General features: G+C 38.2%; 1 protein-coding gene across 4 annotated transcripts in view; it reads left to right on the forward strand.

The window, feature by feature from the left end:
* The window catches only part of Rad54b (RAD54 homolog B), a 71915-nt gene extending 55370 nt beyond the window's left edge, over positions 1 to 16545 (forward strand). For 3 of the 4 annotated variants that reach the window (XM_048359264.1, XM_048359266.1, XM_048359265.1), the window contains exons 9-15: positions 3071 to 3210; positions 5382 to 5672; positions 9157 to 9332; positions 13049 to 13310; positions 15499 to 15565; positions 15855 to 16055; positions 16252 to 16545. In XM_048359264.1, coding sequence (XP_048215221.1) covers positions 3071 to 3210; positions 5382 to 5672; positions 9157 to 9332; positions 13049 to 13310; positions 15499 to 15565; positions 15855 to 16055; positions 16252 to 16466 — 1352 coding nt within the window. In that variant the 3' untranslated portion in view covers positions 16467 to 16545. Of the gene's footprint in view, positions 1 to 3070; positions 3211 to 5381; positions 5673 to 9156; positions 9333 to 13048; positions 13311 to 15498; positions 15566 to 15854; positions 16056 to 16251 lie in introns of those variants that run through there. The other variant, XM_048359267.1, reaches the window with a different exon arrangement.
* The last annotated feature ends 4827 nt before the right edge of the window (positions 16546 to 21372 follow it).

A 21372-nucleotide genomic window follows, 5' to 3' on the forward strand; every position in this document is an offset into this window, starting at 1 on the left:
CCAAACTGCACCCCCTCAAAAAAAAAAAAGACATGAATATTTTTCAGGTGCTTGGGGGCTTGCATAGCAATGGAAAAAATGACTAATAACTAATGCCTAATATGAACGTTATTGCATTGGGTTATAAGAGAAAAGCAGAGATTGTTTATCTATTTTACTGCTCAGTGTTGGCTCAATATTGTTTTTTTTAAGAATTTGTGCTGGTTCTGGGGTGTGAACTCAGGGCTTGGGTACTGCCCTTGAGCTGTTTTTGCTAAAGACTGGTGCTCTTATTACATAGCTTTTTGGTAATTAGTTGTAGATCTTACAGACTTTCCTGCCCAGGCTAGGTTCAAACAGTGGGGCATAGATCTCATCCTTTTGAGTAGTGTTTTGTTTTGTTTTCACTTGTTGCTGCTGTTTTTGATTTCTGGACCTTTTGTCTTATCTGATTTGGGGAGGGTATGAGAAAGCACAGAAACAAAGGGTGAACAAATGCAGCAGTGGTACTCACTAAACACTGTACTGAAAATTAACTATACAACTTAACTAGGAGAAAACAAGAGAAGAGGTGACACTGGAAAGACTTACGTAACTATAACCCTTCTGTATATCACTTTTACAATAAAAAATAAGTAAAATAAAGAGTAGATCTTCCAGTTGTGGGAACCAAGGTGAAATCTATACAATGTAGTTAAAACAATACCTGGGGCTGGGAATGTGGCTTAGTGGTAGAGTGCTTGTCTAGCATGCATGAAGCTCTGGGTTTGATTCCTCAGTACCACATAAACAGACAAAGTTGGAAGTGACACTGTGGCTCACGTGTCAGGGGGCTAGCCTTGAGCAAAAAGAAGCCAGTGACAGTGCCGAGGCTCTGAGTTCAAGCTCCTAGACTGTCAAACAACAACAACAACAACAAAACAATAAAAAATACCTGAATCTTGGACTTCTGGCCTTAAGAACTGTGAGAAAATAAATTTCAGTTGTGTATGCTACCTAGTCTGTAGTATTTTGTTACAGCAGACCTAGCTATCTGAACCCCAACCATTTTCTAGTCATAACTATTTGCTACCACACTGAGCTAGATAATGGGGGAGAAGGGAGGATCTAATTTTCTCTCACTTGATTGTTAATTATGAAACACCTATCATGTTATTAAGCACCTACCATTGTACATACATACAAACCTTCATAATAAGAAATATAAATCAGGGCTGGGGATATAGCCTAGTGGCAAGAGTGCCTGCCTCGGATACATGAGGCCCTAGGTTCGATTCCCCAGCACCACATATACAGAAAACAGCCAGAAGCGGCGCTGTGGCTCAAGTGGCAGAGTGCTAGCCTTGAGCGGGAAGAAGCCAGGGACAGTGCTCAGGCCCTGAGTCCAAGGCCCAGGACTGGCCAAAAAAAAAAAAAAAAAAAAAAAGAAATATAAATCAACTTGAGAGCAAAATGTTCTGCCATTATAAAAACATTTGACCAAATCAGGCTCTGGAAATGTACTGCTACCATTTGATTCACTGGCTATCACCAACTAGTTGTGAGATGTTCTGTGAGCATAGTTTCCTTGTGTGGAAGAAAACTGGAGTGATAATGTTACCTATGTGTAGAGTGGCTGAAAGCATCAATAAAACCTTAAGCCCTGAAAAAAAAAAGAAGAGTCTGTTTGAAGATGTAGCTTCAGTGGTAGAGAACTTTCCTATTAGCAAGTGCTTGATTGTAAGCACCACAAAGTAATAAGTAAAAGTGAAAATTTCATTTAAGCAATCTTTTTTTTTTTTTTTGGCCAGTCCTGGGGCTTGAGCTCAGGCCCTTGGGCACTATCCTTGTGCCTCTTGGTGCTCATGGCTAGTGCTCTACCACTTGAGCCACAGTGCACTTCTGGCTTTTTCTAACTAGTTTATTGGAGATAAGAATCTAAGCAATACTTGCAAAACTGTTTGGTGTAAGTGAACTGAACACCTCCGGGGGAGGGGGGAAGGGAAGGGGGAGGAGGGAGGGGGGTATGAGGGACAAGGTAACAAACAGTACAAGAAATGTATCCAATGCCTAACGTATGAAACTGTAACCTCTCTGTACATCAGTTTGATAATAAAAATTTGAAAAAAAAAAAAAGAATCTCATAGAATTTTCTGCCCAGGCTGGCTTCAAACCACCATCCTTAGATCTCAGCCTCCTGAATAGCTAGGATTATAGGCATGGGTCACTGACCCCTGGCAACTACTTTTAAAATAATCAGTATTGGCTGGAGCTGGTGGCACATGCTACTCAAAAAAGGAAAGTAAAAATCTTCCATTTCTTGGAGTTCATTTCTATAAACATCATTTTATGTGATCATATGCCCATAGCCATTAAGCCTTTGTGATCTTCTCCTAAGAATATCCTCCTTTGGTCTTACTGTGTGAATGTTTAGAGTCCTGTTTAATTTATCACATCCAAGTAAGTCTTGTCTTTTACTATCCATTGTGTTTACTTGTAGATTTATAGGCACATTCTGATTACTACAAATGAGGGAAACCATGCAACCTATGTTTCTTTGGGTCTGGCTTACTAGTTTTTTCCAAGTCTTTTCATTTCCTTACAAATGGGGCAATATCATTCTTTCTGATAGAAGCATAGAATTCATATGTCTATATCTATATATATCACATTAATCCATTCACCCACTGAGGGGCATCTGGGTTGATTATGTATCTGGACTATGATAAAGCTGCAATGAATGTGGTTGTGCTCGTAGCTTTTGTGTGGCCTGGTTTGTGGTCAGGAGTGGAATTGCTGGATCCTAGGGGAGCTCTGTGTTTAGGAAGAGCTACTCTTACTTCCCTATTTTTACAAATAAGCTAGTTTAAGTAACTTGTCTAGGGCTCCTCAAGGAGGAGGCGATGCAGGTAGGCTATAAACCTAAGCATTCAGACATCATGGACTTCCCTCAACCACCACAGATGTTTATGTTACTGTTAATATTGTAAACTTGATATTCTTTCTCAATTTTAGGGAATTTGTGTGTGTTTATTCTTAGAGAAGAGAGTACAAATATCTTTGTAAACTTGCCAAAAACTTTGAACTTCTTATTACTTTTGTCTCTTCTTAGGTACTCCAATTCAAAATGATCTGCAAGAATTTTTTGCATTAATAAATTTTGTTAATCCAGGGATATTAGGCTCTTTGTTATCTTATAGGAAAATATATGAAGAACCCATCATTATCTCAAGAGAACCTTCTTCTTCTGAGGTATAATTTACTTTATTAAGTAAATAAATGGGCTGGGAATGTGGCTTAGTGGTAGAGTGCTTGCCTAGCCTGCATGAAACCCTGGGTTCAATTCCTCAGTTCCACATAAACAGAAAAAGCCAGAGTGGTGTGGGGGCTCAAGTGGTAGAATGCTATCCTTGAACAACTTAAAGAAGCTCAGGAACAGTGCACAGGCTCTGAGTTAAAGCCCCAGGACTGGCAGGGGAAAAAAGTCACCTTTATAACAATAAAAATTTTTTAAAAAGAATACAAATGAATAGTATGTAAAAATAAATGAATGAGGAATGTATAATATTCCTTGGAATGGCAGGAATGCATAATATTCCTTGGGAAATGGGTACCATTGGGAAGTAGGGAAGGCGAATGGAGAGGGTGAATGTGGGGGAGAATATGATCATAGTACTTTATATGCATGTATGCAAATAGAACAATGAAGCTTTCTGAAATTGTTTTAAGTAGAGGGGCAGAAAGGATGAGAGAGGGAGAGTATGTGTCAGGGTGAATTTGATCAGGCTATGTTGTATACATGGGTGGAAATATCACAGTGAGGCCCTCTTTTTAACCAATATGTGTGTGTGTGTGTGTGTGTCTGTGTGTGTGTGTGTGTGTGCATGTCTCTATCTATATCTAGGTGTCTATAAATGTTTCACTATATCTATTGAGAAAACAGTATGCATGTAGAATTATTCATAGCTTGGTTAATACTTAAATTTAGAACAAATTTAATTAATGAATTTTTCCTCCACAACTTTTTATTTCCTATATTATTTTTAAAGCAGATAACCGCATGATTTATCAAAAATTCATAATCACTTCACAAAGACTAGAAATGAAAGAATGTCCATCTTAAGTTTTTAGACTTTTCTATTGGAATCTTGGTTGGTTGAGTTTACATGGTAATAGCAAGTGTAGATCAGATACCATCCTCTGCTGCTTGGAATGTAAATTAACACAAGACCTAAGGAAAATTGGGCAATATATATCAAAAATCTTAAAATTGTGTTTATCTCATGACCTGATTATACTACTTTAAGAATTTATTATAAAGAAAGAAGCAATGGTTTGTTAATTTTTTTTGCTATCGTGATAAAATATTGGAAACAAGTTAATGGAAAAATAAACATTTCTAAATATAGTCAAGTGTTGTATAGACACTGTTTCATTGAATCTAAGCTTTCTATTAGAGATTAACTATATTATTTCCATGTATCACCGAGGTAAACATACTATCAATTAAAATTATAAAGCATCCTTTTTAGAGAAGATAAAATGTGAAAAAATGTTCTGTCTTAGGCTAGTAAAACATGGTAATTTGTTAACACATTTTTTGAGTATCTTTCATGAACCAGGAATTGTACAATATTACACTTCATGTAAATATTTAATAGCATAGAAAATGTTCAAAATGTATTTATGAATGGTACCACATTCATTTTTTGATCCAACACATCTATTCAACACTGTAATTAGGGCAAAAGGCTGTATAGTAGAGTCTGGAGGTATACAATGGTGAGCCCAACTGATTGGTTCCTTGTGTGAATGAAACTTAATAGTTTGCAATCCTGGTTTTGTTACAATTAAAAATAAATCATTAAATATATTTATATATTTTTAGAGAGAAATAAGACTTAGAAATGACGTACAACATTAGCCATTTCTGGTTGGTTAAAATTGACTTTAGAGTAGAACTGTAATTTTAACCATTTTTCCCCTGATGATTGTTAGACTATGTATCATTATAGTCCTCACACACAAAAAAACTTACTTGCAGAATAACTTAATTTGTAGAATGTTGATTTTTGATGGTTCTCTATGGTCCCAATAACCAAATAAGCAATGATTAGGAAATTGTTGCTTCACTTACTTGAATAATATACTGAACATTTCAAAAGATTATAGTTGCTTTTATTTTTTCATTTTTCTTTCTCTTCACTGTTGAGGATTGAACCCAGGCCCTTATACATTCCAGGCAGGAACTGTACCACTGTGCTGTATCCCTGAACTGTAGGTGTTTTTTCTATCTCTATATTCATGTTTCACTTCTGATAAAATCTGATGGAAGCAATTAATGAATGGTTTATTAATACAAAAATTTCAAGATAATTTTAGCTAGGTATGTATAACACTTTAAATTTGGTATTTTTCCATAGGAAGAAAAAGAGTTAGGAGAAAGAAGAGCAGCTGAACTCACTTGCCTCACTGGACTTTTTATACTTAGAAGAACCCAGGAAATTATAAATAAGTATCTCCCACCTAAAATAGAGAATGTAGTATTTTGCCGACCAGGAGCACTACAGATTGAACTTTATAGAAAGCTGCTGAATTCCCAAGCTGTCAGATTCTGTCTACAAGGACTCCTGGAAAATAGTACTCATCTTCTCTGTATAGGAGCACTTAAAAAACTGTGTAATCACCCTTGCCTGTTGTTCAGCTCTGTAAAGGTACGTAGTATATGAAACTGTGTTCGACATATGAGATGAGGGTTTCTTGGTTTGTGAGGCCAAGAAGGCAGATTGTGCTAATCCATAGGGTTGCATTTGTAGATTTTTAAAGCTCTACCTCCCCTTTAGTATAGTTGTGCTATAGAGACTCCAGCCTTCTTTTTGTTCTTATAGGAATATCCACATTCCTACAGGAGTGAGAGGGTTTCAGGGTCTGCCTTACTGTTTTCCATTGTTTACTTTCCTACCTAATGCTAATATAGTGAGTTGCAGAGTCTGTTACTTTATTTAAATTAATTATTTTTTGTGTTGATAATGGGGCTTTTTGACAGTCAGTTATTTAATTTAATTTATTGTGCTGGTACTGGGTTTGAACACAGGGCCTGGGCATTGCTTCTTAGTGTTTTTGCTTGAAGTTGATGCTCTACCACTGGAGCGATACCTTCATTTCCAGCTTTTTGGTTATTAATTGGAGGTAATTTTCCTGCCTAGATTGGCTCCACACAGTAATAATCAGGTTTCTACCTCTTGAGTAGTTAGGATTACAGGTGTGAGCCATTGGCACTGAGCTAGAAAAAATTAATTTTAATGTTATGCTTGCTTCTTTACCATCTACTATTTTTTTACTAATTAAATTGTGAACATTTTTTCAAATCAGATACTTCTGCAAGTATAATTTTTTTTTTTTTTTGCCAGTCCTGGGCCTTGGACTCCCTGGCTTCTTTTTGCTCAAGGCTAGCACTCTGCCACTTGAGTCACAGCGCCACTTCTGGCCATTTTCTGTATATGTGGTGCTGGGGAATCGAACCCAGGGCTTCATGTAAACGAGGCAAATGCTCTTGCCACTAGACTATATCCCCAGCATAATTTTAAATGACTACATAGGTGGGCTGACTAGCTGGATATTGAATGAGCATAAGTAGTTTGGGATATGGTAAGAGTTTTCTGTTTTGAAATTAGAATTTATCAGGTCTCATATTACTTGTTTGTTCTCTAAAGTTGACAAGTTTTATTCAGGTTCCTCTGTGAGCATTAGTTTTCTTATCTGGAAAGCAAGGGTATTGAAACTTCATGACAATGTTATTGTGACAGTTTGTCAAGAAATGGAAAGAATTTCTGGTCATAGAAGATGAAAAATAATCATGAATATCCTATTTTTAACTTACTTTGGACAATTTAAAATTTTTTTCTTTAAACAGTCAAATAAAAGTTTACCTCAAAATAACCTTTGTAAACAAAAAACTGTTGATGCTGTCTTATGCCCGAAGCCATAGTTATATCCTTAGAAAATGGAATGTTCTACCAAACAGTCCATCTCTTAAGTTTATCTTAGAGTGAATTATATTTACTTAGTTTATCATAGAAGAAGACAGCTTTGTGTAACTGCGAAAAGGTTCGATCATAACAATTTGTTAAACAACTTTTAAAGAAACAGATTCTCTATATAGTGGTAAAAATTAAACCCCTGGGCATGAAGCCCCGCAAAAATAGAAGCCAAAAATTCTTCCTTAAAAGGAAGACCTTATGATGGCCTATAATGTACCAGCTAATTTAGAATATCCTTACGTGTTCTTGGAAAGGTAGCAAAGGGGACTAGTGTTTGTCCACTGTTGCCATATAGCCTCTACTAGTAGGCAGAGAACATTAATCTTCAAAGGATATCACTTACAGTCTGAGACTTATTGTGAAGAACCTTTCTTCTAAATCATAGCAAGTAAGGATTGGTGTGAAAGTGCCAAAATGATTATTGTACATGTATAACCTTTAAACAGTGGTTTGTAAGTATAATGGTATTCCTGTTAATGCTAGGTTGTTTTCCAAGTTTGATCAAGGTGATGAGTCTCTCCTTAGGAAATCTGAACAGAATGTAATAATCAATAGCAATATATATATACACATATATATATACATATATATATGTGTGTGTGTGTATATATATTTGCCAGTCCTGGGGCTTGAACTCAGGGCCTAAGAACTGTCCCTGGCTTCTTTTTGCTCAAGGCTAGCACTTTGCCACTTGAGCCACAGCGCCACTTCTGGCCATTTTCTATTTATGTGGTGCTGGGGAATTGAACCCTGGGCTTCATGTTTACGAGACAAGCACTGTTGCCACTAGGCCATATTCCCAGCCCTTCAATAGCAATATTATAACTTACAATCAAAGGGTATTGGGCTATGTGGCATCAGAAGAGAGACTCTTCATTGATATGAAAAAGTCTGACTGATGGAGATGATGTATCAGGTTGTCATAGAATAAAGGTATTACCCATTTTTGAATATTAATTTGTAGTATATATTACAATGTCTTGGAAGCTTTTAACCCTACATATTTCCAGGCTTCAACACACGTGGACTAATCAGAGCTCTGAAAGTAGGAGACAGGTATGAGGATTTTTTTTTTTTTGCCAGTCCTGAGGCTTGGACTCAGGGCCTGAGCACTGTCCCTGGCTTAAATTTGCTCAAGGCTATCACTCTGCCACTTGAGCCACAGTGCCACTTTTTAAAAAAATATTTTTTATTTATTTTTATTTTAATTTTTGCCCATCCTGGGGCTTGGACTCGGCCTGAGTACTGTCCCTGACTTCTTTTTGCTCAAGGCTAGCACTCTGCCACTGAGCCACAGTGCCACTTCTGGCTTTTTCTGTGTATGTGGTGCTGAGGAATCGAACCCAGGGCTTCATGTATATGAGGCAAGTACTCTACCACTAGGCCATATTTCAAGCCCATGGTATGAGGATTTTTATATCAGTTTTGCAAGTGATCAATTATGTAATTCTGCTTATGGATATATACATTTAGATCATCGCCCTTGTATTCTGATTTAATGTTCACCATGCAGTCTGTCTGCCTAGGAGGTCTTGGGTTCCACACCAGCATCTCACACACTTCCTGAACAAGTGTTGGGGAAATAAAACACATTGTAAAGGTTAATTCCTGTTAATTAATTGGTGAAATTGTTAATTTCTTTGAGAGGAAACTGATACAGTTAAGTGAGATGTTGTGCTTGGTTTTGAGTATCCCCTAGGAGATGTTTGCAGCACAGAAATCACTGGACAAAATAATGGGGCACAGGAAAAGAGAATAAAAGTAAGAAAAAGAAGTTTTGCTGATGTCAGGAAATGTCAGTGTTTTTGGAAAGGACAGAATTTGCATCACTATTTGCCCTTTATTTTCCTCTCCTTTCATTATTTGCCTTTTCTTATCTGTCCTCTGTGGTTTTATGGGGAATAAGATTGCCTGTGGATCATAATAGAATGAAGTTAGAGCCATTAGGAGACTACATTAGAATTGCTCAGTAATTAACTCAGTGGGATGCATGTTACCTTTTGCAAAAAATAATAAAGTTGTGACCTATAAAGATTTACTTAACAGCTTGGACTTTTCAGGTAGTTGTTACTTTCTACTCCTCTTTTCTATAATTTTAACATTCTTTTTCCTTATTAAAAATAAATTCACGAATGTTAACAATGATTGATTTGAATAGGATAAAGAAAGTAGCTCAGCAAGTGATGAAAATGAAGAAAGGAGTCTCTACAAAGGCTTGCTTAATGTGTTCCCTGCTGATTACAACCCTCTCCTGTTCACTGAAAATGAGTCTGGAAAACTCCAGGTGCTGTCAAAGCTCTTAGCCGTTATCCGAGAACTTCGTCCCACTGAAAAGTAAGAGATCGATGTAATAAACTCCTGTAGGTGCTCATAACACTTTCTTCCTTCCCCCCCTTTTATTAGCTTACATTAGTTATATGGAGGGGGATTTCATTGTTACATTTACAGAATGTAGCAGTCAATGTTCCAATCAATCTCACCCCTTCTATCTCCTCCTTCCCCACTTCCCCCTTACCAATACAATTTCAACAAGTTTCCTCATTCAGTTTTTAGAGATGCAAATCTGTTTCCACCATAGTCATCCTCTTTCAAAATGCATTTCAAAATTCCTTACACTCTAGTATTCCTTTTCCTTTCCCCCTTCCCTGAGTGGTGCTGTTGGACTCTTAATCTGCACTATTTCTTACTTCTCTCTCTTCCCTCCTTGAAATAAGGAAACATTTAAAAGAGACATTCTTTTCAGGAATTGATCAGCTCCCAATATTTTGTAAACTTAAAACAATAGGGAAGTTTTTCTTTGACAAAAAGTAAATGAAATATATGTATATATTTAAAACCTAGTGGTCTTTTGTTATATAACCCACAACTTGTTTCTCATTCTTCTCCAGGATCTCTCTCTCTCTTTTTTTAAACTGTTCTCTAAATATTGATAGACTACAAAGTTGTTTTATTTTTTCTTTTACCTTCCTACTCTCCGTTCCTTCTCTGAGTGACCCAATTATCATTCATATAATATTATTTCAGATCTATCTCCAGTCAAATCCTTTCTTCTCATTTCCATATCCTCATTTCTGTTTAAAGAGAATCCAAATCTGATGTGATAGCTACAGTACTTCAAGTTTCAGATGTTCCAAAACCAGTTTCATCATTGCCATTGCAAGCTTGGTCTTTTCTCACTGTAGTATCATAATGCAAGCAAAAATCCTGGAAGTTATTTAGGGCTTAGTTTTCTTTTTCACTTATTTAACCTGTTGGCCATTAAATTCTCTTGATTTCATTTTTTTTTTTTTTTGGCCAGTCCTGGGCCTTGGACTCAGGGCCTGAGCACTGTCCCTGGCTTCTTCCCGCTCAAGGCTAGCACTCTGCCACTTGAGCCACAGCGCCGCTTCTGGCCGTTTTCTGTATATGTGGTGCTGGGGAATCGAACCTAGGGCCTCTTGTATCCGAGGCAGGCACTCTTGCCACTAGGCTATATCCCCAGCCCCTTGATTTCATTTTTTAATCTCAGGAATCCATTCTCTTTTCTGTTACCAGGATTGTGTTTTGACTCTTAAGATTATTGATTTGGGGTGACAGTCTCTTGTGAACTTTTTCCCTTGTACTTTCATCCACGTTGCGTACTCAACATTGCTCTCAATTATATATCTAAAATATGAATGAGCACATGTCACTCCGTTCCTTTAAAATAAATTATTTGAATACCTTTCTGTTTTTTTCTAAACTCTTCAGCACATTGGACAAGACTAATGCCCCCTTTCCAGCCTCATCTCTCATCAATCATTCCTTCCCATTTATGAGGTCCAGCTGTATCAGATTTGTAATTTGCCTTACATTTGTTGGGCAGAATTTATAATTTGCATTATATTTCACTTCTTGGTCCTACATATTATAGGCTCATCCCATGCCTCATACTTCTTCTCATTCTTCTGGCTGACCTTTTCTCTTTGTTAAGACAAGCTTAGAGGTTCTCCTCTTGGAATTGCCTGTTCAGATTCAATTTGATGTCTTCTTATTTATTCCCTTAAGTACAATACTTCTAATGTTCTTGAATGTTTTATTAGTTAATAATTGATATGTACAAAGGGACATATATAATGTAGATGGATGGAGATTGTAACCTGGTTTGAACTTAAGACTGTAGACATTTACTTAAACTTATATTTGTATTGTGTGTGTGTGTGTGTGTGTGTGTGTGTGTGTGTGAGCTATTTTTGCTCAAGGCTCTATCACTTGAGCCACAGCTTTATGTCCAGCTTTTTGGTGGTTAATTAGACATGGCTAATGGATGTTCCTACCTAGGCTGGCTTTGAACTGTGATCCTCAAATCTCAGCCTCCTGAGTAGCTAGGATTACAGGTGTGAGCTGCCAGTGCCTGGCATCTGTTTGTGTCTTTAAAAGTTTTTTTCCCCAACTGTATTTTTCCCTTTGCCCCTTGTCTTCTCTGAGATTAGGAGACAGGATTGTTGTTGGGCAGGGCTAGGGAACAGAGTTTTTACTTTTATTTTTCAGTGCTGGGGATCCAACCTAGGGACTCATATATCCAAGGGAAGCACTCTATCACTGATCTGCATCCTTACCCCTGCATGGCCTTCTTGTGAATGATGCCTCTTATATGAGGAGTTTCAGTTTCTTCTTCAGTTGTCCTCTGTTTCTTACATGGTTCTGCTTTATTCTGTCTGAGGGTTTAGATATGAAGTATCCTCCCAAAAGCTCATATAATGAAGGATTTATCACCAGTTGGCAGGGGGGTGTTTTGGGGGATGCTGGTAACTTTAGGAGGTGAGGGCTAGTTGGAGGAAGTTATGGCTCTTTCTCTCTCTTCTTTTCTTCCTTTTTATCTTTGTTTCCTCCCTCTCTCCATCCCCCCCCCCTCACCCCAGACTGGTTGCTATGCCACATGCTCCTGCTTGTCATGATGTTCTGCTTCACTGTTGGCCAAAAACACAGGTCTAAGTGACCATGGAGTGAAATCTCTGAAATTGTGAGCCAAAATAAATCCTACTCCTTTAAATAGTTTGTGTCAAGTATTTTGTCACAAGGTAAGAAAGTAACTAAGAAATTCAATTTTTTTTCTTTTTTATTTCTCCTTTTATATTAGAGGCTCACTTGAATAGCTGGTCATCCTTGATGTCCTTAATTTTAGAGTGAGGCAGTAAAACATTAATTGAACACATGTGTTGGTAGGGCTTGTTGAGTGATGGCCATCATTGGATAATCAGGCGACAAGCTAGCTTTTTTTATTTGGGCATTTGTTATACTATATCTGCCATCTTGGGTCATTCAGCTCTTTAATAATGAATCCTTGAGTGTATTCTTCTTGGCCTGGAATGTGAGTTGCTGGGCTGTTAGTATTCTGTAGTTGGCTAGAAAAGGGGACTTACTCTGTATCAAGACTTGTTATGATTTGTTAGTGTATCTTGCCTTCCTGATCCTAGTTTCTTGGGTTTACTTTCTCCATAGAGTAAGTATTATATTTGAGAAATCAACTAGTCTCATGGGGCTAGGGCCTGCATTCTACTTACCAGTACTCTTACAATGGCTCTAGACTAAACTCCTTCCTGCTGAGATATCATAGCAAGACTCTGTGGTGTGGAGGATCTTGCATTTATTTCTTGTTGGAATCCCCCTCTTTGGACACTTGGGTTCAGAACCCTTGCTATACTCCTAGAGGAGGTCACTCACTGCTTTACTTTTTTTTTGTTTGCCCATCTAAATTCTCCTAGTTTTATTAAAGGCAGTGTTTGTATTTTTGTATCTTGCTCACTTTGCTATTTTTTAGGAAAACTCCAGAGAGATGAGGAAGGCAGGAAAGTTCTTATCCTATCATCTTAAAAATGGAAGTTTATGTGCTCGCTTCGGCAGCACATATACTAAAAAAAAAAAGGAAGTTTAGGCAATGCCTTTAAAATGGAATGTGAAGGTGTACTTGTGTTATGATTGTTGAATTCTTTATAAATATCAGTGATAATATTGTGGTATTTTCCATCAACTATAAAATCATATATTGTCTTAAAATTTCATATACTGAATCTTTTATTTTTGATTGACAGGGTTATTTTGGTATCCAACTACACAAAAACCTTGAATATTTTACAAGAAGTATGCATGCGGCATGGCTATGCTTTTGTAAGACTTGATGGACAAACACCAATCTCTCAAAGACAGCAAATTGTTGATGGTTTCAACAGTAAATACTCTTCTGATTTTATTTTTCTGTTAAGTTCAAAAGCTGGTGGTGTTGGACTTAATCTTATTGGGGGATCTCACTTAATTCTCTATGACATTGATTGGAATCCAGCCACTGATATCCAGGTAGGAATCTTTATACATTAAATCGACAGCCTTAAGTGGATGGGAATAAGATGATAATGATTACTTGTAAATAAATGCTGCACATTGAGTTCTTATTTTGTATCAGAGACAATGCCAAATCCTTTCCATCTGTTTTACCTTCACAATATTCCTACCTATATAGATATTAATAGTCTCATTATAGGTTGTTATAGATCCTGTAACTTACAAGAGGCAGAATCAAATCTCCTGTCTATAGAGTCTAATTCTTTGGGATGCTCATGACAGTGAAAGGAAGACTATAAAGTTATAGATATTATGATCAATTTGTACAGGCCTCCAGCCAGGATGCAAAATTGTTAAGGAAAGAAATTGAGAAGAAGCCTTTGTTTTTCTTCAATGTACAGTACACTTTAACCTATTTTGGGATTTCTACTTATAGATTCATACTTCGTTTTGTATCTGAATTATCAAGATGACATTGATATTTAATGATTTGCTAGAAGGATCACAGAATTAAGAAAAAAACTAAGATCACAGAACTAATAACCAGGCAGGTTATTCTAAGGCCTTAGAGATGATCTCAGGAGTTGGTTGGGGCCAGTTTATTTTTTGAAATGTGTAGCGTTATACCAGTTATATTACTCTAAAAGTTATTAACATCAGCAAAGGATAAATGTACATAGGACATAGATGAGGAGGGATCTGGCAAGAGCTTCCAGTTGTCTCACTCAGTAAGTTGTATGGACAACATTTAATTCTCACCAGTGATGATTGATGAATGAATGGAGTGTTGTCAACTAACCACGATCACCTAAGTTTTAGTGTTCAGCGTCTTGTTGGAGGTCAGTCCTGTAGGCTAGAGCACCGTGTTAATGACCTTACTGTTGCTTGTAAAGATGCTCCAGATAAAGTTTATACTTGATAGTCCCGAGTCCTTACCTGTATTACATTGTTAGCATAAATTGACTAGACTTTTACCAGATTGGTTTTTCTATAGTCTTAGAGATGATCATGAGAGTTGATTGTAGGCCAGATTGTTCTTTAAAATGTTCCGGGTTGGGCTGGGAATATGGCCTAGTGGCTAGAGTGCTTGCCTTGTATACATGAAGCCCTGGTTTCGATTCCCCAGCACCACATATATAGAAAATGGCCAGAAGTGACGCTGTGGCTCAAGTGGCAAAGTGCAAAAAAGAAGCCAGGGACAGTGCTCAGGCCCTGAGTCCAAACCCAGGACTGGCCAAAAAAAAAGAATAAAATGTTCCGGGTTTGAGCATAAGCCTTTTACAGAACAATGTCATTATTCTTAAAGCTCGGATATCTATCTAGTGCCTGAGCTGATGGCAGATATTCTAAGGACTTTTCAGGGGTAAAGACAGAATGGACAAAATGAACCCTTCATGTCTATGTTATACTTGGGTCTTTGGGTTCTGGCCATCTAAACTTGCTGTCCCATTTTTTTTTTCTTTTTTTGTGAGTTGTGGCGCTTGAACTCAGGGCCTGATTGTTGTCCCTGAGCCTCTTTGTGCTCAAGGCTAGCACTGTACCATTTGAGCCACAGTACTACTTCCAGATTTTGAGTGGCTAATTAGAGATAAGAGTTTCATGGAGACTTTTCTGCCTAGGCTGGCTTCGAGCCACGATCCTCAGATCCTAGTTTCCAGAGAAGCTAGGATTATAGGCCTGAACCACCGGTGGGGGGCCCCCCTTCCCCGCCCCAACTTTTTAAAAAATAGCATATATACTTTGGTTGTGTGGCATCCCTACCATGATTCTACAATACCTCAGTGAGTGCTCAACCTTCTTTTTCTTTTCTTTTCTTTTTTTAATTTAAATTTTTGTTTTTGTTTTGCCAGTCCTGGGCCTTGGACTCAGGGCCTGAACACTGTCCCTGCCTTCATTTTGCTCAAGGCTAGCACTCTGCCACTTTAGCCACAGCGCCACTTCTGGTCATTTTCTATATATGTGGTGCTGAAGAATCGAACCCAGGGCTTCATGTATACAAGGCAAGCACTCTTGCTACTAGGCCATATTCCCAGTCCCCCTTCTTTTTCTTTATCCTGGGACAAAGATATAAAGTGGAGCATGCTTGATCCACCTGTGCTCTGTGTTTGGAAACTATTAGTAAAACCCACCCAGTATTAAATCATATTCCTTCAAAGGGCTATCAGTTTCTTTTGTACTCAAGATTCTCACTTCCTTTCTCTAGGCTATGTCAAGAGTATGGAGAGATGGTCAGAAACATCCTGTTCATATTTACAGACTCCTAACCACAGGTAATAGCACTTTCATGTGACAAAATGTGTGTACTCATCTTGTAGCTCAAATATTTTGGGGGCCAGGAATAGGGCTCAGGTGGTTAGAGCACCTGACCATCAAGTGTGAAGCCCTGAGTTCAAACTACAGTACTGTCATGGCTCCCTCTCCCAAGACCCCAAGAAATTGTTAGTTTGTACCTCATTGTCAGGAATATATTATTAGCTGATATAGCAATAAACATGTTTTACCTTACAAAAATAATGCATAAAGATCTAAAAGAAATCTGATGAACTTTTTTTCCTTCAGGTACAATAGAAGAAAAAATTTATCAAAGGCAAATCAGTAAACAAGGTCTTTCTGGGGCAGTTGTAGATCTAACAAAGACATCTGAACATATTCAGTTTTCAGTAGAGGAACTTAAAAATTTGTTTATATTACATGAAAACTCACATTGTGTTACTCATGACCTGCTTGACTGTGAGTGTACAGGAGAAAAAGATCATACAGGTTAGTTGTATTTTGATTCTGTTACTATAGTAAAGTAAATTTGTCTTTTTTTAGCAGTTGAAAATGTTTTAAGAATGAATAAGTTACATGTTTTAACTTGAACTAATGTGATCAAAGTAGGAAGTCCTATCAACTCATTGTTGTAAGAAAAGCATTGGGTGGCCTGAGAATTTTCTCATTGTTTTCCTTATTTCAGGTGATTCTTTGGAAACTTTTGCCATCTCTAGACATTGTCAACTTGGTCCACATCAGAGAGCTGACTCTCTAAAACCTCTTTCCATGTCACAGCTGAAGCAGTGGAAACATTTTTCTGGAGACCATTCAAATCTTACAGATCCTTTTCTTGAACAAATAAGAGAAAATGTATCTTTTTTTTTTCAGAATATAACCAATCAAGCTGCTGCCATATAACAGATTACTTCAGAATATCCCCTTGCTTCTTTGAAAAAGTAGATATAACAATTAAATTTAAATTAATGAAATTGTTTAAACTATAGTGTATTTTGTTATAAAATATATCATAATTTTAATAAAAATAAAAGTTTCTTGAGTTCTTTAATTTTCCTATTTTTCCTCCCCTACTTTTTTCCTTTGCTAGGAATTGAATTCAAGGCCTCACAAATTCTCTGCTACAGATTTCTGTTTTTTTGTTTTGTTTTGTTTTTTGTTTTGCCAGTCCTGGGCCTTGGGCTCGGCCTGAGCACTGTCCCTGGCTTCTTTTTGCTCAAGGCTAGCAGTCTACCACTTGAGCCACAGCACCACTTCCGGCTTTTTCTATATATGTGGTGCTGAGGAATCAAACCCAGGGCTTCATGTATACAAGGTGAGCACTTTACCACTAGGCCATATTCCCAGCCCCCTGAGCCACATATATTTAAATGTTGAAAGTGAAACATTAAAGATGTGCCTCTGTCATTATACAACTGTTTGTTAGAAATTCCATGATCAATAGACTTTTACTAAATATCCACTGATACTGAATATGAAAAGGTAATATACTAAGTCTCTGTCTTTGGGAAATTGACTCTGAGGAGGAGGAGTAGACATAGACAACTAAAATACTTGACAAATTTAAGCTCAAGGGAAGAATATTATCAGAGGTCAGGATTACAAATACTTAAGATGGTAAGTGTAATAGTTGCTACAGGGCAATTTGAGAGTAAGCAGATTCGAGCATGGAAGGCTTTGGACATTTCAGAGTACTAGTCCCTACTCTGGAACCTCAGACATGTAGACAGTAAAGCCATACCCACCAATACATATTGAACAATCATCATGTGAGTCTGGTGTAATTTTAACATTAAGAACCATTTTTAAGGCTGAGAATGTGGCTTAGTGGTAGAGTGCTTGCCTAGCATGCATGAAGCCCTGGGTTTGATTCTTCAGTACCACAAAAACAGAAAAAGGCAGAAGTGGCACTGTGGCTCAAGTGGTAGAGTGCTAGCCTTGAGTAATAGAAGCTCAGGGGCAGTGCCCAGGCCCTGAGTTCAAGCCCCAGGACTGGCAAAAATAACAACAAAACAATTTTTAGGAAGTGATGCTTACTAGACAGGCAGTAAACTATACTTCCAGCCCTTTTTTGCACTGTTAATTTTAAAATAGAGTCTCACTTCCTACTCAGGTGCACATCTGGACTACATTCTGCCTATTTTAGGCTTCCTGTGGCAGCTAGGATATGGGCACATGCCACCAAGCCCAGTTTCTTTCCATTAAACTGGAATCTTTTGAGCTTTTCTTTCTGGGCTGGCCTGGAACCATGATCCTCCCAATCTCAGCCTCCATGTAGCTGGAATGACAAGCGGAAGCCATCATGCTCAGTTATCAGTTGAGAAGGAGTCTAGTAAACTTTTCTGTTTGGGACTACAGGTCTGAGCCACCACTCCTGGCTCGCTTGGAATTCATTGTGTAGCCTAGGATGGCCTCAAATACATGGTTTTCTTGTATTGGCCTTCCAAGTGCTGGTATTGCAGGTCCCTGGAAATCAATAAAGACTTTCTCGACTTTGGCAGGCCAGAGATCTATGGGTTTTCATATTCATTTATTTCAGATGCTAAAGGACCTCCAGTTAACAACAAATCTGCATATGTAAGGCATCTTTTCTTTGGCAGATGTTTAACATACAAGAATTCTTTCTTTGCCTCCCTTTCTCGGCTCCTAGTCAGTAGCTCTGCTTTGTAGCACTTAACTCATCTGTAAGTGCCTTTTTTCCTTTCCTGTCTTTCCCAATAGGCTGAATTTTTTGAGCACAGGTGTTGGGCGCACCTGGAAGTCAACTAGCTGGCCCTGCCTGTTTCTCAGTCTTGGGGCCATGTGTGGCTAAGATGGCGGCGCCTAACAACAACGCGCAATTGCTACAAGTGTCTTTGGTTATAACCCGGAGGCGGTTCTGTGGGTTGTGACGCGCCCCCCCCCACCTTCCGCGCTTGATGGACAGCTCATCCCTCCCCTTCCTGCTGATCTTAGACCTGATTGGCTCCTGTGCCTTATATTAGTGGCATGTACTTCCCCAATAAACGAGAACTTACACCGACTTGACTCCCAGGCTGTCTGATTGTCAGGGAGGGGGGGGGGCTAAAGACCCTGACACGGATTCATTTTAGCATTCTAGGATGATTTCTGCCACAAAATGGCTACAACTATTTTTTTTTCTCCTTAACTGCGCTGATTGGATTCCCTGCACATAGGTATCAGTTTCAGCATACTTTCTTACTGAGTACAGAACTGTTTTTCACTCTGAGAAAAGTATTGGAAATATGAAGGTGCCTGCCTCCCTGCCTGCCTGCCTGCCTGCCTGCCTGCCTGCCTCACTCCCTGCCTGCCTCCCTCCCTTCCTTCGGGTTTGAACCCAGTGCCTTACTAGGCAGGTGCTGAGCTATGCCCCCAATTCCTTTATTTTTTTGGATAAGCTCTTGCATTTTTTGCTGAGACTTGTATGAATTGTGTTTCCTCCTACTTATACATCTAATGTAGCTGGGATAACAGGTACATCCCACAAAGTGTAGCTTGATAGTCGAGAAGGTATCTTGTAACTTTATGATTGGACTGGCCTTGAACTGTGATCCTCCTGATATTACCTCCTGAGTAGCTGGGATTACAGGGCCACCATGCTTGGTCCCCATGATTTCTTTTATCCTTTGTGTGTACTGACAAAAATTGTCAGAACAATACAGTAGTTTGATTTAAAAGTGCAATTTATTTGTAATTGTACATATACATCTTTCACACTTCTCTATGTAATAGTATTGTTCTAAATGACAATGTAAGTACATTTGAGTCATGTTCTCAGTAGTACTGAATCACTAACGATGGATTAGAATGTGAGCAGTTCTGATTTCCATAATTGAAGTTCGAGCCATGGAGACATACATGTCATAGAGTATATGACAAAGGAGAAAAAAAAAATCAGCTAGCACTTCCTTTGACTAGCAGTCATGGTCTACAGTCACTGCTGCCCAGGCAGCTTTGTGGCTTAAGTGTTAACAAGGTTGAAATTCTTACTTGTGGCAAACAATACATACAATCAGCAGATGGCGCTGTTTCTCTGATTTGTTCCCAAATTACTAGATGGTGTTCTAGAAGGGTTTGCACACATACTAATTTTGATGTTCAAGGAAAAATTCAACATAGTTTGGTACAAAAGGACATTAGTTTCCTCCAAGCTTAAATGATACATATTTTCTAAGCTTAGACTAGTTTCCTATGGCATCCTATAGCTAGTCTGTATTACTATTTTTTTGCCTCAAGCACTTCAAGCTTTCATCCCAAAGATGCCCACAAAATCAATACCAATTCAGAATTCAGCTTTTGTGTAAAAGAACCTGTGAGGGCAGAAACCTTTTTTGACATAGACATATCTTTTTTGTGGGGTTTATCTTTTTTGTGGGGTTTGTCATACAACTTGAAAACCTGGATGCGAAATGTAATGTTGTCTCTATAAAGTTTTTTAGAGTTATAAAAATTTTAGATTTCATTTTGAATCCAGCAGTTATAAATATTTGATTGGCATCTACCTGTCATGAGTATCTAGATCCAAGGCTGACTTTAAAATGAATGTAGAATGACAAGCTATTGGAGAAATCCACTTTGTAGTTCTGAAGTCTCATGGGACTTAATTAGAAGGGATATTTTCCTATATTTCTTCTTTGGATAGCTAGGGGTTTGTGACCTTGGAAACCTTGGATGTCATTGCTTCAAGGACATGAAGAAGATAAGAAAAAACAATTCAATGAAAGAAATAAACCAATCTAGGAAACACAAACAATAGAATTTAATACAGGACTTTCATCTTGAAGATGGAGGTATGTTTCAGGAGGCTCCTGTTAGATTTTAGGGTCTTTCCAATGGTGATTAAAAAAATCAGAAAATGGTAATGGGCTGGAGTTCAGTGATAAGGGTATGCTTAGCATAGGCAAAGCCCCAAGTTCTGTCCCAGCACTATCTTCCATCCAAGCTAGGAGTGTTGCTGCTCTCCTGGTGTTAGTGTACTAGTTTTCTGTCACAACTAATTGCTACCATCTTAGCAGCTTAATACAATACTCAGATTTTTGTGAGTTAGAAGTCTGGGCACCATGTAGCATAACTAGTTCTTTTTTTTTGCCAGTCCTGGGCCTTGAACTCAGGGCCTGAGCACTGTCCCTGGCTTCTTTTTGCTCAAGGCTAGCACTCTGCCACTTGAGCCACAGCACCACCTCTGGCCATTTTCTATATATGTGGTGCTGGGGAATCGAACCCAGGTCTTCATGTATATGAGTCAAGCACTCTTGCCACTAGGCCATATTCCCAGCCCCCATAACTAGTTCTTTTTAAGGTCTCATTGGAGAAAAAAGTTGAAGGTTTGGCTCTAGGAGGGAATCTGTTTTCTTGCTCATTCATGATGTCAGGTTTCAGTTACTGGTAAGGGCTTATCTCTTTGTTGGCTGTCTACTGAGGGTTGGGGGTTCTCAGATATTTAAGGCTACCTTCATACCCCCTTACATTGTCTCCTTTATTCTGAAACTTTCTGTTCTGAATCTCTTAGACTTTTCCCTTTGCCACACTGTTCTTGCTTCCAATCAGAGGAAGTACTCTTCTTTTAAGGGCTCATGTGATTAGACTGTGTTCACCCAAATAATCTGGGGTAATATTTCCAATATCAGTCTGAGAGTTGCAAAATCTCTTTAGGCTGAAACAACATTTTCACAGGGATCCAGGAAAATTAAAACACAAAAAGATTGTGGATATCTTTTGGAGGCCATCTGCCTATTACATCAGGAAAATGCAAGGAACTATTGCTGACATCACAGCTGCATGCATACCCAAAAGTGAGTGACTAGTTACT

Source organism: Perognathus longimembris, chromosome 12, assembly GCF_023159225.1.
Source record: "Perognathus longimembris pacificus isolate PPM17 chromosome 12, ASM2315922v1, whole genome shotgun sequence".
In the NCBI taxonomy this organism is placed as follows: domain Eukaryota; kingdom Metazoa; phylum Chordata; class Mammalia; order Rodentia; family Heteromyidae; genus Perognathus; species Perognathus longimembris.